This window comes from Gobio gobio (genome assembly GCF_949357685.1).
Source record: "Gobio gobio genome assembly, chromosome: 25".
Lineage (NCBI taxonomy): Eukaryota > Metazoa > Chordata > Actinopteri > Cypriniformes > Gobionidae > Gobio > Gobio gobio.
The window spans coordinates 35,113,028-35,129,333 of NC_137121.1; the positions used below are offsets into that span (position 1 = coordinate 35,113,028).

At 38.3% G+C, this 16,306-nt stretch overlaps 2 protein-coding genes across 2 annotated transcripts; both read left to right on the plus strand.

The window, feature by feature from the left end:
• Positions 1-4,081: 4,081 nt before the first annotated feature.
• LOC307121493 (histone H2B-like) lies at positions 4,082-4,456 on the plus strand (the record flags this gene model as incomplete). The annotated part of the gene is made up of 1 exon (XM_079809096.1): positions 4,082-4,456. The coding sequence occupies one exon, from the start codon at positions 4,082-4,084 to the stop codon at positions 4,454-4,456; it is 375 nt and encodes a 124-aa protein (XP_079665222.1).
• A 5,017-nt stretch (positions 4,457-9,473) lies between these two features.
• Positions 9,474-9,884, plus strand: LOC307121529 (histone H3.2; the record flags this gene model as incomplete). The annotated part of the gene is made up of 1 exon (XM_079809140.1): positions 9,474-9,884. The coding sequence occupies one exon, from the start codon at positions 9,474-9,476 to the stop codon at positions 9,882-9,884; it is 411 nt and encodes a 136-aa protein (XP_079665266.1).
• Between the last annotated feature and the right edge of the window lie 6,422 nt (positions 9,885-16,306).

The following is a 16,306-nucleotide window of genomic DNA, read 5'->3' on the forward strand; positions in this document are numbered from 1 at the left end:
CTCTTCTCAATCTCTCTGCTTCTCGTCTCTGTTTCTGCCGTTACTCTCTCACCTTACAGGGAAGCGTCAATGCAATCCTTATAGGTTTGTTTTTATTCAAATGTTCCTGAACTCTTATTTAATGCGTACTTTTAACACATTTACTTGTGAACTATGAAATATATTATCTTTTAAATTATAATGTTAATGTTATCTATTTATTTGTTTATACTCATTTAGGCCATATTTTAATGTGGGTTACAGATGCTTTTCCGTAAGAGCTTCTTCCGTTGTGGAACACATTTCCAACTGAAATAAGAAACATTCCTTTACACAAAGTCTCAAAGCTTCTAGACAATCAGACACAGGATCATTTCCAAACTATGTAGTTCTTAGCTCATTTAACTATTACTGTTGTTATTTAACTTGCTGCTAACATACTGCATGGCTTGGGTATGTATGGAATATTTTATTAGTATTTTATCAACAGTCTTCTATAGTGCTGGTTTATAATTTAGGTGCATTTTACCATTTTTTTAACTGCGTCTTTAAATATTGTATAGAGATTAACATGATGTTGGCTGTGTTTTATGTTTATTCCTGCATGCCTGCATGTACCTACATAAGGTTTATTTATCATTTTAAAGGTTTCTAACATCTTGCTAAAGGACTGCAGTTGAACATTAGCCAGCTGGCTAACACTGGAAATGTTGATTCATGTGTGTTGTCCTTATAAATAAAGAAATGAAACATTTATTTGAAGTGTTTATTGTAGTATAGTTGTATTTATGTATAAATAACACAATTATGTCTTTTCAGAAAATGAATACATTAATACATTAATGGAAAGGGGCAATATAAGTTCCAACCCAGATAGCATGGTCACATTGAAACAATGTTGAGTCAGTGTTGATGCGTCAACGCCAATTACATTGAATTAACGTTACAAAGCGATGTTGTTTTAGCATCACTCTTGCACCCTCAGTTAATGTTGAAGCAATACTGATATTTTAACCACAAATCAATGGTAATAATGTTGATTCAACATTACGAAGTGATATTTTTTCAACACGTCTTTGGCACTGTTGAAACAATGTTGAGATTTTAACCATAAATCAATGGTAATATCATTGATTCAACATTATAAAGTGATATTTTTTCAACATCACTTTTGCATCCTTAGGTACTGTTGAAACAACGTTGATATTTCAACAAAAAAAATCAATTGTAATAATCATTGAATCAACATTATGAATTGATGTTAGTTCAATAACACGTTTGCACTCGCATTTAATGTTGAATCAATGGTGAAAAAAATCAATGGTAATGCTATTGAATCAATATTACACTATGATGGATTCTACATCACTGATGTTGAATCAATATTGAAATTAAGAAAAATAATCAATGGTAATATTGTTTGATCAAGGTTACAATGTGATGTTGATTCTAGATCACTTTTGTTGAAACTGAAAATACAACTGAAATGTAATGACAACATAAAACAATGTTGTTATCTGATGTTCTAAGTTAATGTTGAAACAACTTTAATATTTCAACTTCACTTCAATGGACCATTTCAAATTAGGAGAAAACCCTTTGAAATATAAATGACAGTCTCAGCAGTTGAGTCAATTTATTTTATTTAACGGTTTACCACAATCAGTGACAAAGATATAAAATATCTTTCATTAGAAAAGAAAGGGGGAAAAAATAGGACAAAAGCAATACAACCTTTAGTTTCAGACGTCTGATGTCATTATAACTACAGGTGGTCCAACGGTTCAGGTTTTAAAAATCTGGCTTGCATGAGACGACTGCCTCTTTTCCTTTGGGTTCTCTGAAATCTGAAAAAGAAAGCATGATATTACTTAAGAACAAGTCAATTCAGTTGTCATACATACAGTCACATTCAAGAATGTTAATATAGCCACTAATCAAAATATGATTCACTTAAAAAAGTTGCTCAACACAAAATATTCAAACTATGATTATAGATATAGTAGTATAGTATAGCTAGTAGTTAAGTTCTGAATATTTATTCTATTTTTCTAAAATCTATTAATGCTTCAATATATAAAAAAGTGTGTCTGATTTTCCCCACCGAGTTTATCTCCAGCCTTAATTAAACACACCTGAAGCAGCTGATCGGTCATTAGGATCAATGAGAACTTTAGGCAGGTGTTGAGCAAAACATGTAGAGGAATAAACACCTCTGAGCTATGACCATAGACCATTACATTTTTGTGAAACTACATAGCATTCAAATAACAAATTAATCTTGAAGAATAAAAGAGCTTAGGTTTTCAACTAAAAATTCTTTAAAAGGATAGTTCACCCTGAAATAAAAATTCTGTCATCATTTACTCATCCTCGAGTAGTTCCAAACCTGTATGAGTGTCTTTCTTCTGCTGAACATAAAAGAAGATATTTTAATGAATGTTGGTAACCAGACAGTTGACCGTCACCATTGATTTCTATAGTAGGAAAAAATACTATGGATGTCAGTGGCTGCCATCAACTGTAATGATGTTATAATCTGTAATAATCAACAACTCCCTAATAATGGCATGGTCTGTTTCGAAACTTTTATCACATGTTGAAGGCCAAAGCAGAGATTACTCTTATGGTGTAAATTCAGCTGGGAGACATACAGTGTAAATGAGAGGCCTGAAATCAATTATATTCTGCAAATATACCAGAAATGTCACATAAAAATATACTGTTATAATATTCATTGAATATATTCATTGTCATTCAGTTTCTCTGTATATGATATGATGATCTTCGTCTAATATCCTCTTCATTAGATGTATCTTTATCTTTTAAAACGTGGGTTTTAATATTAAACAAAGGACAGGCTTCGTTAGATCGGGCTTAGGATTAAAAGCACATTGTTTTGTGCTTGAATATCGAGGGGTGGGGCGTGTTGCGCTGCGTGGTTTCTGTCAGGTCCTGTACGCAAATATAAAACACCTCCTTGTAGCGCTTGTCTTTCATTTGTTGTTCTCGTTTGACTGATCAGGTGTGAGATAAATATGTCTGGAAGAGGCAAAGGCGGCAAAGGGCTCGGGAAAGGAGGCGCTAAGCGTCACCGTAAAGTTTTGCGCGATAACATCCAGGGAATCACTAAACCCGCCATCCGTCGTCTGGCTCGCCGCGGCGGTGTCAAGCGCATCTCCGGTCTGATCTACGAGGAGACCCGCGGAGTGTTGAAGGTGTTTCTGGAGAACGTGATCCGCGATGCCGTGACCTACACCGAGCACGCCAAGAGAAAGACCGTCACCGCCATGGATGTTGTGTACGCGCTGAAGCGGCAGGGACGCACCCTGTACGGCTTCGGAGGATAAACGCCTGAAATCTAGAGAAACCACAAACCCAACGGCTCTTTTAAGAGCCACACACTTCCTCACATAAAGAGTCATACATTGTCGATTATACAGTTAAGTGTAGAACTATTAATCTGGGTCGAGAATGAAATCATTTTATCAGCTTGTTCTTTTTAACAATGGTGATACCAAAATATATTGGTTCAAATGACATGGAGACTTTTTGATTTACACTATTTTGTTGTACAAAAATATTTAGATAATGTGACTGAAGTTCGCAGAAGGGAAAATGTAGAAAACACGAAAATGTTATTAATTTACACAAATGGGCTTAAATTTACTATGTAGTTTAAACAGTTCAAAAGTTTTATGAATCCATGAAGTTCAGAAGAAAAGCTGTTTTTAAAGAGTGTCGTTATTGTTCTTTCTCCAAAACTCCCTCAATGGCTCTTTAATAAGGAGTTTTACAATTTCATGATTTTACAGAATATTGTCCAGAACCGCTTATTTTCTCAAACTATAAATAATAAGAAGCGGGAAATGAAAAAGGAAAGAGTCAGGGTGTCGTGGGGCGGGGGCTATTATTTATCCTCCTGTGATTGGCCCATATTTCGCTCATGTGCATTACGTTGTCCAATGAAATACGAGTTTATGGGTTCGGCCTATGAAATCAGGCAATCAGATGTTTCCGTATCTCTGTGTAAATTAGCATATGGTAGTGAATAAATTGCTCTGTATCGCTCTTGAGCTCCCATTGATCCAGTATCAGCATCATGCCTGAACCAGCAAAGTCCGCGCCTAAGAAGGGCTCCAAGAAGGCCGTCACCAAGACCGCCGGTAAGGGAGGAAAGAAGCGCAGAAAGTCCAGGAAGGAGAGCTATGCTATCTATGTGTACAAAGTCCTGAAGCAGGTTCATCCTGACACCGGCATCTCCTCCAAGGCGATGGGCATCATGAACTCTTTCGTCAACGACATCTTCGAGCGCATCGCCGGTGAGGCATCTCGTCTGGCGCACTACAACAAGCGCTCCACCATCACCTCTAGAGAGATCCAGACCGCCGTGCGTCTGCTGCTGCCCGGAGAGCTGGCCAAACACGCCGTGTCCGAGGGCACAAAGGCCGTCACAAAGTACACCAGCTCAAAGTGAGGTGTTTTGTGACTTCAACTACCCCAAAGGTTCTTTTAAGAGCCACCCATATTCTCAGTTCAAGAGCTTTTTATTATTTTGTGATTAATTAATAGTTGTTCCATTGATGGTCTGTTTCAGTGAAGTGCTTTGTGAACAAACAATTCTGCGGTAAATAATTTAATATAAAATAATGTTGATTATAAAAGTGCAATTTTTGACAGTGCAATAGTGGAAAAAAAGTACAATTATGTTTCTTATAATTAACGTTACAGTGTTTTGATAGGTCTTAGTTTTTTATTTATTTTTAATTTTTTTCTTCTTCACGAGCAAAAGTAACACAAATATTGTCCTTGGTCAGGAAATCCCCATAACCCTTATCTTCTCAAACCCAAAAAACAACTTTTAGGAATAAGTTGTAAATGTCTAAACAACTGAGATTTTTGAATGTTTAAATTTAAGATGAATGTAGTTATTAAGCTCTTCACCTCCAGTGTCCTTCAGACTTTAGTACCAGAGTAATCTCTGGGATTCTGTGCCTTTTGATCATGATCTTACTGCCTTAAAATGTTGAACAATATAAATGTTATACACGTCTTAGTCATAAATAACACTATTGGAATTGTAAGCATATAAGTAGAAAAAAAGATTTAAGACATTTTGCAGCTTTTTAAATTGCCATATACAGTATCAGCATTTGTCTTTTGTCTCCAGGCCTGTGTATCCCAATTTTTCTATAATTTTGTTTATCATTTTTGTACATAGTTTAGTATCAGTAAAGACTCTATAATGTGTATATACATTTCAATTATTACATTTATTTTAATCATAAGCAAGGTTTTTATTGTCCACTTTGATGTTTTTGACACTTTCCCATTAAATTAAAGTTGGAAAAATTAAAGGAATAGTTCACTTTAAAATGTAAATTTTGATGATTTACTCCCCCCCCCAAGCCACCGTAGGTGTATATGAATTTCCTCTTTCTGTTGAATCCATAACTTTCTGGTGAGTTATATTAATACATATCCTGACACTTCCAAGCTTTATAATGGCAGTGACAGGGTCCATTGAGTTTGAAGCTCAAAAATAGCACATCCATCCATAATAAAAGTGCTCCAAATGGATCCAGGGGTTAATAAAGGCCTTCTGAAGCGCATCGATGGGTTTGTGTAAGAAAGATGTCCATATTTCAAACTTTCTGCAGTAAAATATCTTGCTTCTGCCAGACCGTCATCCATATTCAACTGGTGCAGAAAGTGTAACGCCTCTTAGAAGTTCAAAACGCTTACGTTAGAAGTTCTAGTGATAAGTTGCTCCAGTTACGTTCTTTTCAAACTCAATGGACTTATAAAGCTTGAAAGCGTCACAATATTTATTAATATAAAACTGATTGTGTTCATCAGAAAGTCATGCACACCTAGGATGGCATTCTGGGCCGCGTTATCAGAGCGTGCGCAAACCAACTGGCTGGAGTTTTTACGGACATTTTTGACCTGTCCCTCTCCCTGTCTGTGGTCCCCACATGCTTCAAAACGTCCACCATTGTGCCTGTACCGAAGCGATCAAAAATCATCTGCTTAAACGACTGGCGTCCTGTCGCTCTGACCCCCGTCATCAGCAAATGTTTTGAGAGACTAATCAGAAACTACATTTGCTCTATTCTCCCTCCCTCACTGGACCCACTGCAGTTTGCATACCGCAAAAACCGCTCCACTGATGATGCCATTTCATCTACAATACACACTGCTCTCTCCCACCTGGAAAATAGGAACACATATGTGAGAATGCTGTTTGTAGACTACAGCTCAGCATTCAACACCATTGTGCCCTCCAAACTTGACATGAAACTCCAGGCTCTAGGCTTAAACAGCTTGTTATGCAGCTGGATCCTGGACTTCCTGTCAAACAGACGCCAGGTGGTCAGAATGGGCAGTAACATCTCCTCATCACTGACTCTCAACACTGGAGCCCCTCAGGGCTGTGTTCTCAGCCCACTCCTGTACTCCTTGTACACACGTGACTGTGTGGCAACCCACAGCTCCAACACCATCATCAAGTTTGCTGACGATACGACGGTGGTAGGTCTCATCACTGAGAATGATGAAACTGCCTACAGAGAGGAGCTGCATACTCTGACACGATGGTGTCAGGAGCACAACCTCTCCCTCAACGTCAGCAAGACCAAGGAGCTGGTGGTCGACTTCAGGAGGAATGAGAGAGAACACCGCCCCATCACCATCAATGGAGCACCGGTGGAGAGAGTCAGCAGCTTCAAGTTCCTCGGTGTCCACATCACAGAGGAACTCTCATGGTCCGTCCACACCGAGGCCGTTGTGAAGAAGGCTCATCAGCGCCTTTTCTTCCTGCGACGACTGAGGAGGTTTGGAATGAACCACCACATCCTCACACGGTTCTACACCAGCACTATAGAGAGCCTGCTGACTGGCTGCATCACCACCTGGTACGGCAACAGTACCGCCCGCAAAGCCCTGCTGCAAAGGGTAGTGCACACGGCCAGCTGCATCATCGGAGGTGAGCTTCCCTCCCTCCAGGACATATATGCAAGGCGGTGTGTGAAAAGAGCTCAGAGGATCATCAGAGACTCTAGCCACCCGAGCCATGGGCTGCTCTCACTGCTACCATCAGGCAGGCGGTACCGCAGCATCAGAACACACACCAGCCGACTCCAGAACAGCTTCTTCCCACAAGCAATTAGACTCCTTAACTCTTGATCCATCAGGATCATAATACATACTGGACAGAATATCACTCAGCACAACCCACTGTAGATACACACACACATATATACTCACCTAAAGGATTATTAGGAACACACCACTAATACTGTGTTTGACCCCCTTTCGCCTTCAGAACTGCCTAAATTCTATGTGGCATTGATTCAACAAGGTGCTGAAAGCATTTTTTAGAAATGTTGGCCCATATTGATAGGATAGCATCTTGCAGTTGATGGAATTTTGTGGGATGCACATCCAGGACACGAAGCTCCCGTTTAGGGTTGCCACCTTCAGTGTGGCAAAATAAGGGACACCCATTCACGACACCCCCCCCCCCCCCCCCAAAAAAAAAAATCCCCTAAAAAACAATTGCATAAAGGACAGAAATAAAGAATACGCCATGAAATTATTATTTCAACATTAACAACTTGAGAGCTCAATAATAAACCATAAGAAAACATAAGATCAAGTACGTGAACTTGCAACAGAACACATGCTATATTATTTTACATTTGATTATTTTATTTAATTCTAAAGAACTCTTAGCCTATTTGGTGTACTTATGACGCCTCATGATGTTCCAAACCTGTATGAGTTTCTTTGTTCTGCTGAACACAAAAGAAGATATTTTGAAGAAAGTTTGTAACCAGGCTGCTTTGGGGGCACCATTGACTTCGACAGTAATCTTCCTATGTGTTCAACATAACAAAGAAATGTATACATGTTTGGAACTACTTGAGGATGAATAAATGATGACAGAATTTTCATTTTTGGGTGAACTGTCCCTTTAAGGAGTCATTCTGAACCAGGCCTAATCACTTTTTTGAATTTTAAAAAGGTTTATTTTCTTTGAATAATTTACTTAAATTATGACTTTATTATCGTGTAATTATTTGTCCCATTTTTATCTAAATATTTTTTAAATGTCATAAACTTTATATGACAGGATTATTTATTATGTATGATTAATATAGCCTAGCTAAATTATAAATTAATAATAACATTTATTAGGCTATAATCTATTAATTAACCTGTCTAAAAAATTATAATTCTGTCTGCCAAGCTCTGATAATGTATGGATTATTATATTAATATATTATCCATTAAAAAAAACTTTAGGCCTATCCCTTTAGAGGCACGGATGTGTGTGTCACATAGACCGGTCTGTCAGCGCTGCTGCTTTAAGTCAGTCAGTCTGAGCCACTGAAATGCTTCTCATAAAGTGTGCAGTTGGCCTGAGGTTCATCACGAGTTACTGGACAGACCCATTGATACCTTTTTGATATTAATTCAGTTCTATATCTGGAGATCCTCTTGCGTTCTTCAAACGGTGGACGCGACACAAGCTCGACATGTTTTTAAAAAAAACGCGCAAGTTTACAGGCACACTCTGGCACAGCGCATCGAGACTCCGCCGCTATGGCAACAAAGCCCACAATCACGCACAAATGAGCTCCTGCACTACTTATTGTGAAATTGATTCTTTATATTTGCTATCAGTATTCTCCACAATGCAAAATCCGTATGTGTTTATTGAACCATGTGTGGACCTGTGTAAAATACGGGACAAATCGCGTCCCGTATAGGTTTGATACGGAACGCGTCATTTTGCTTGTAAATACGGGATGATTCCGTATTTTACGGGACGGGTGGCAACCCTAAAGCCCGCCAAATCCAAATAAACAGATTAAATACTGTTTTAATAACCCAACGGCTCTTTTAAGAGCCACCCATTTCATCTCAGAAACAGCTAATTGTTTATAAAATAAATAAATAAACGAATTGAGTTGATTAGAAAAAAAAATCAAATGTAGAATTGCTTTATATCGACAAATACAGCACTAGCAATAATAAAGTACATGCTTGTTAATAACATGTAAATCCCAAACGTTTGTTTGGTAGGGATAATTATTTGTGTTCTATTTTTTGCACTGCTTTTATACAGATTGTAGTAATTTTACTCTAATCTGAGATCTGCACAACCATTAAGGATAATGTGAATATTTCAGAACAAATAAATACAACAATGCAAATTTAAAGCTTATGGGTCCGATCTGTTTGAAGAGCAAAGTAGTTAAGAGAACAAAGCGCCTTTGAGCGGGAAACCTTCCGCTTGTTTGAAGAGAGGAAACGCACCGTCATTGGCCAGCAGTCATAAGCGCACGCCTCATATCAGCCAATCACAAGCCTCGGCACCATCGCGTCACTGTGAGCTTGTGGCGGTTCAACGCTTTAAAGGCAGGCGTGTAGCATCAAAGCAGCATTTCTAGCGTCAGCAGGACAGAGAGAAGTGAACTACAGAAATGGCAAGAACCAAGCAAACCGCTCGTAAATCCACCGGTGGCAAAGCCCCGAGGAAGCAGCTCGCGACTAAAGCCGCCCGCAAGAGCGCTCCGGCCACCGGCGGCGTCAAGAAGCCTCACCGCTACAGGCCCGGGACCGTGGCTCTGCGAGAGATCCGCCGTTATCAGAAGTCCACCGAGCTGCTGATCCGCAAACTGCCCTTCCAGCGGCTGGTGAGAGAGATCGCTCAGGACTTCAAGACGGATCTGCGCTTCCAGAGCTCCGCGGTCATGGCCCTGCAGGAGGCCAGCGAGGCTTATTTGGTCGGCCTGTTCGAGGACACCAACCTGTGCGCCATCCACGCCAAGAGGGTCACCATCATGCCCAAAGACATCCAGCTGGCCCGCCGCATCCGCGGAGAGCGCGCCTAAACCCGCATCTGCATCAGCCGATTCAGACCCCAAAGGCTCTTTTAAGAGCCACCAAAACGACACTGAATGAGATCATTTCTCTGTTGTACTGAATATAAAATCAAGATATTAATGAATAAACATCCACATGCGATGCTTTTTTGCCGTTGTTTTTACGTGAATCAATTTCAACATTGATGAATACAAATGATGTACATTAACACAAATGCATAGTCTCACACTTTTCAAAACAGTTTTGAATTATGTAACTTACTGGTAAATATTTTATTCATAAATATCCTGATCAGTCCTACGCACTGAGATTGATAAGTGCTAACTTCCAGGTAAAATATCCAGCAACAGATAAAGCGTGCCCCCCCCCAAAAAAAGAATTACTTACTGTTAGGTGACTAGTATCAAACCGATGTCAGAGGTCAATATATGCTGGTTATAAGGCGTTTTCGGTGTTCTCTTCATTTAATCGCATGCTATCACTTGAAGGAATCCAATGAATGTGAACATGTGACAAGATGAACACGTTATATTGAAATAATGCTCATATAATGAATATAATTAATGACTTTCATGGAGTGATGCCTGATAATACATTATTTAATCTCTAAGTTTATAATGAGTGTTATTATACCAGATATCATATGCTGAACAATATTTTGAAAATAATATTTTCTAGATGTAATCAGCGACTATTAAATGTATATGAATTTAACCCATAAACAGGTTATGTGCACCACAAGATAAATACTCTTTAATCTCTTGTAGGAGGTATGATAAATGTATTATTGTTATTAGTATTGTAATGTCTCATTTGAGTATGGGGTTCATTCTGTGCTGCTTCGGCCATGGTTTTGGACAAAGTTGTTTTTATATGTTAATCTTACTTTTCAGTACAAAACAAGTTGCTTAAAGGGTCTGGATGCCCCTTCTCTCTTACATATACTTTCATATCTTAAATTATTAGAAATTTATAACCAAAGCATTAATCAATATTTATCCTCCTACATTATTATAATGATTTTTAATGATTCTTTCCAGTTATGATATTACTTAATAAATAGAACCACTGATTGTTTGTTTCTTCATATATGTTTTGCAGTAGCAGTGCTTACTCACTTAGCCCGGCTTCCAGAGATGAAATATGGATTTGTCTTTCTTTTATATAATTTATTTGTATTGAAACATTAAATAATAAGATGAATATTGCCTGTTATTCTCTCTGAGAAACGTGAGCTGCAGTACGTTCTTCGTATGTCGCTAACTCAGTTAGCTGGACTTGATTGTTGAAGAATTAGCATGATCTTGCTCATCATGGAGTTGCTGTCATAGCAACAGGTCCGTAAACTTAAACCTGCTAGCACGCAGCTTATTTCATGTAAACAAGATTAGATAGCATATTTTTAAGCGGCATTGATAATTAAAATTTGTCCCAACCACTGCTACTTTATTACAAGAGTTCCTTACTGCACCAGGGGCAATAATCATTTTAAATAATAATAATATAAAAATGTATATTGAAAAAAACAATTTTTTATATTTTTTAATATAATAATTTAATGTTTTGTATAATATGACAGCCTCTTGATTGAGAGATTTATTTTTGATAGAATAATTACTTTAAAATGTTATTGCGGTCTTACACATATGCTGTACCTATATGTGCTGTACAGTTACTCTGAGCCGTGCATTAATTTGAGTGATGACAGATAATATGGGACGGCTTGATGCATCGCAGGAGATGAGGATAACTTGATCTTGACCCTTAAGAGACTTTAATTAAGTCACGTAACAAATCTGCTATAATTGAATTAAAAATTAAATAAATTGCTAATTACAACATTGAAATAAAAATGTAAAGGGTGTGTACAAATACTATAAAATCGTGAATATAAATAATTGGGAATATAAAAAAATATATACAAAAAAACAGTGCACATTTAATTGATCTATTATAACTTTTTATGTTGGTTTGGTTTGTTGGGGTAACAGCTTTGGACCCAGGACCAGTAGTGAAAAATGAAGACCAGGAGTCAGATTAATTAAAGAAAATTTTACTGAAGAATAGTTTGCAGTTTCATCAGCAGAAGCCAGCTCAAGAGGAGTTCGTAGGCCGCGCTCCCTCTAACAGTCTCCCCGCCTCCGTCTAACGTACATACAATTTTCTGAACAGTTATACTGTTTTCAAGGTCTAGACACGTCATTACTGCCATGTGGAATGATTCTGATTGGTTCTAACAACATGCAACGTAAGCAACTTTCCACACGTAGACAGATAGGAGCATATACCACTAAAAATGCGTAGACTTGATGTCGCCCAGGCCCAGATTAGTCCCCAGTGACCTCGGAGGTCACAGAAAAGACGCCTCCAAGTCTAGAATCGTCTGCCGAAAGGACCATCTCCAATACTGGATCTGCACAGAATCATGAAACGCACACACAATGCTCCACAGCCTAGCAGTTTCCATCAAGGTCGGGAACATCTTAACTAACTATCAACAAAGCACTTCTCCAAAACATGCTGATACTACATTTAGTTCAGAAGTGACTTTATTCTATTCTATAAAGAAAGAAAAGTATATCAAAGAGGTACATTTCTCTGAGTCCCCAAAGAGTCCCAAAGCTGTGACACTTTAGTAAGACATACAGTTAACACATGCTGAGCACTCTTCACTCCCTGGAGTGTCAAACACCAAGGACATTCGCCTGTCAGCACGTCTTGACACAGACTCAGAGCAGCACCTAAATAATGTGGATTCAAAAGCACACAGCAACTAAAACACTACAATATCCAAAACCACTCCTTGAATATAGAGAACTGATTTATCAAATGTAGGAAATGGTTATAACTTGATTATCATTAATTCTTATTTTAATATTGAACATAAAATCATTCTTGAAGGATATGTGTCTGATGAAGAGACAAGTGATGTTTGGCTTGACCCTTGACCCTTCAGGTTGTTTTGGCTGTTTCCTTATATATATAAGGTCCAGAAAATCAGTATTATTATTATTATTTTTTTCAAGTTTTTTGCCATGGTGGCTTTTTAATTATAAGATGTCATTACGTTGCTGTCTTGCCACCAGCCAATCACTGCATTGCTGATCGTGGTTTCAAGTATCGATACATTTGCCCTCTTCAGTGAACACAGGAACGTGCAGTATTTTAGTCAACTTAATCCAGATATTTTAATCTAATCCACAAATTCATTTGAAGAACCAAATTAGCCAGAGATCAGTTATCTCGATTGAAAAGATCTGGGATTTGTCAAATCATCTCAGATGTATTAAGGGCGTGGCCATTTCGAGTGACAGGTGGATAGCCATTTATCTGCTGTCTGTTAGTCACGCGTCACTTAAGCTCCGCCCACATCCCGCCTTTTTGCCCATTTTCTGTTATCCGGGAGTGACGCGCGATGACGCGCTGCCAAGATGGCTCGTCCCTACTTTGCGCTTCAGAACGGCTCATCAGAATCCTATGGGTGACGTCACGGACACTACGTCCATATTTTTTTACAGTCTATGGTCACCTGTCTGAACTAATGATGGTGCAGAGCCGTTGGTTGGAAGACTTTTTAAACAGCTCTGCGATTAAGGAGTTTACATATGCATTTGAATATTCATAGTTATTATACAAACTAGAGTATTTATGATTGTTTATGATTGGCATTAACTGTTACATTTGTATATTATATTTTATAAATATGTAAACAAATTAAAAGTGTTGAGAAGCAGCCGAGGGCTGTCATGTTTTATATTTTACTTTATTTACCTCAGGAATGTTTACTCTGCAGCTGCACTTGGGAAAGAAAGCGCACGAGATGAGACCGCTACAAAGACCATTAAGAATAGCCTACATACATAGTTAACCAAATCAAAGTATTTTCATTAATGAATGACAGGTGCAGCTTCAAATCTGTTCATAGTCAATACAGGTTATAAGTAAACTAATAAAACTAATGGACAATGTTTTGATTATATGTTTTAGATAGCCTATAGGCCTACTGTGTGTTTTGTAAATGTATATGCTTATTATATGGTTTTCAATTTGAAAGTAAAGTAAATTACAATATTAATTTATGTTAGGCTATATCATAATCTGCACCCGTCGTTGCCTTTCTTTAATGACGTTGCAGGGCGTTCCACATGAGCGATTATTGTCAGCGAAGTCCACTTCAACTGATATACCGTGCTCAGGGAGTAGGGAGCAGTGAACAGTGCGTAGGGACCCTGTCAAATGGAATGCACCCTTTGACTGATGAAACGAAGACAATAAACACGACTGTATCAAGCTATGGTGTATTTGAGTTCGTCAAGCCTTCATAAAACAAAAATAATATAAAACAATGCATGTCTGCCTCATTCTGTCCAGAAAAATACAACGTTATTAAATGTAGACGTATTTTGCGGACAGGTGCAGGTGCATTTATCACGGGATTTGTAGTTTTGACCGTAAAAAAATATGGACGACGCAACTTCATTGACTTCTGCTGACCATAGTTGAAGCTTTCATAGGCCCGCTCACGGCGCTGACATCTTGGGACCGAGTCTGCGCAGTGGCGATCTCGGGACCGGAGTTGCGCAGTAGAGAACAGGAAGTAGAGGCGCGATTATCAAAAGCCCGCCCACACTCTCGCAGATGCAGAATAATTCATTGTGTTGGTGTGAAATAAACAGTTATGGACATGTAGAAATTAAAGCTAAAGCTCCAATCTCCTCCCAAAAATCCAGAAAAAAGTCCGTTAGTGCCTCAGTGACAACTTCACTCAGAGAAGCCGTCAATCTCAGCTGTCAATCATGACGTCACACCCCCCGTTTTTATAGCATCAAATAACTCACTAAAACTAAACTTATTTAAAAAACGAACACTTGAAATGAAATTATCATAATAAAAACTGCCTAAAATGACCGAAACCATCTTTAGGGAAAAAATTATTTGAAGTGTAATTTAATTGTTTAGTGTGTCTCGCTCTACATTCAAATACATGGAGGGGTGGGGTTTAGGAGCTATACTGGGACCGGCCACCGGGGGGCGATCGAGGCGCGGAAGCTTCAATTTTTGACAGGAGCACTACAGGCTTGGTACCAACACCAATATCCCCCAGAAAGAACTACAACACACCGAAAGAACGCTCTGAGGGCGGCGCAGCAAAGATACTTTTTTGCTACAGTGTAACTTTCTGCAGCCAGCATTTCTGGAAATGAACGAGGATAACACTTTTTTTAAGACCTAACTAAATTAAATTTAAGACCTCGGGTGAAAATCTGGCGGTTTTTAAGACATTTTTAGGCCTTACATTTAAAAAAATTAATTTTAGACATTTTAAGACTTTTTAAGACCCCGCGGGAACCCTGCAAACATGCACACCTTGTGCGACTCTTACTATTTGATTTGTCGATGCAAAACCTTGATACATTTGACTTTGCGCTTCAGAACGGCTCATCAGAATCCTATGGGTGACGTCACGGACACTACGTCCATATTTTTTTACAGTCTATGATTTTAACCATAGATTTTAAACGAGCAGCTATGGTTGCGCGTTTCCAACCCAGTCTCACGTGGCGTTTCACACACCCTCTCCGGACCACTTTGAGTTGTTGACACTGAAAGCGGCAAAAGCGACGCATGCGCTTTTCACCTTAAAACTCAAGGGTGTATGGGTAATGTAGTCTCTGCTCGCAAATGAGCGTACCGGTACGCTAAAAGCACGTTCTGGGCGCACGGAGAGGTGGCGGTACGCTCAAGAGCTATATTTGGAAGTGGCGGTACTGAGTACCGGCGCGTACCGGCCCACTTAAAGCACTGTTTAGAGCAATATCTGGAGCACTTCATCAACAGGTGTCTTCAGTGTGAGGGTGACAGTGGGACAGTTTTGACTAAAACACAGCACAACATTGGCTACCTTAAGGCCTGCCCTTTTAAATCCTAGTGTGATTTATTATTTCTCTGAATAAAGAGGAAATTAATAGAAATTAATTATTGCCATAGGGTTGATTATATATATATATATATATATATATATATATATATATATATATATATATATATATATATATATATATATATATATATATATATATATATATATATATATATATATATATATATATATATGTGTGTGTGTGTGTGTGTGTGTGTGTGTGTGTGTGTGTGTGTGTGTGTGTGTGTGTGTGTGTGTGTGTGTTATTATGCACTAACATACTGTCTACGAAAATATTCATTAATGTATAAGAATCTGTGTAAGATATTACATAATTTGGTAAAAAAAAACACAAAAAAATTCCATATTTGTTACCCTTTATATTCTATAGTAAACGTAACCTATGATTTAAAGAATGAAGACCCAGAAAGTGTTAATGTTATAACTTTCTACTCATATTAAGTGTTTAAATGGAAATGGTCTCATTCAATGCCGTTTTGGTGGCTCTTA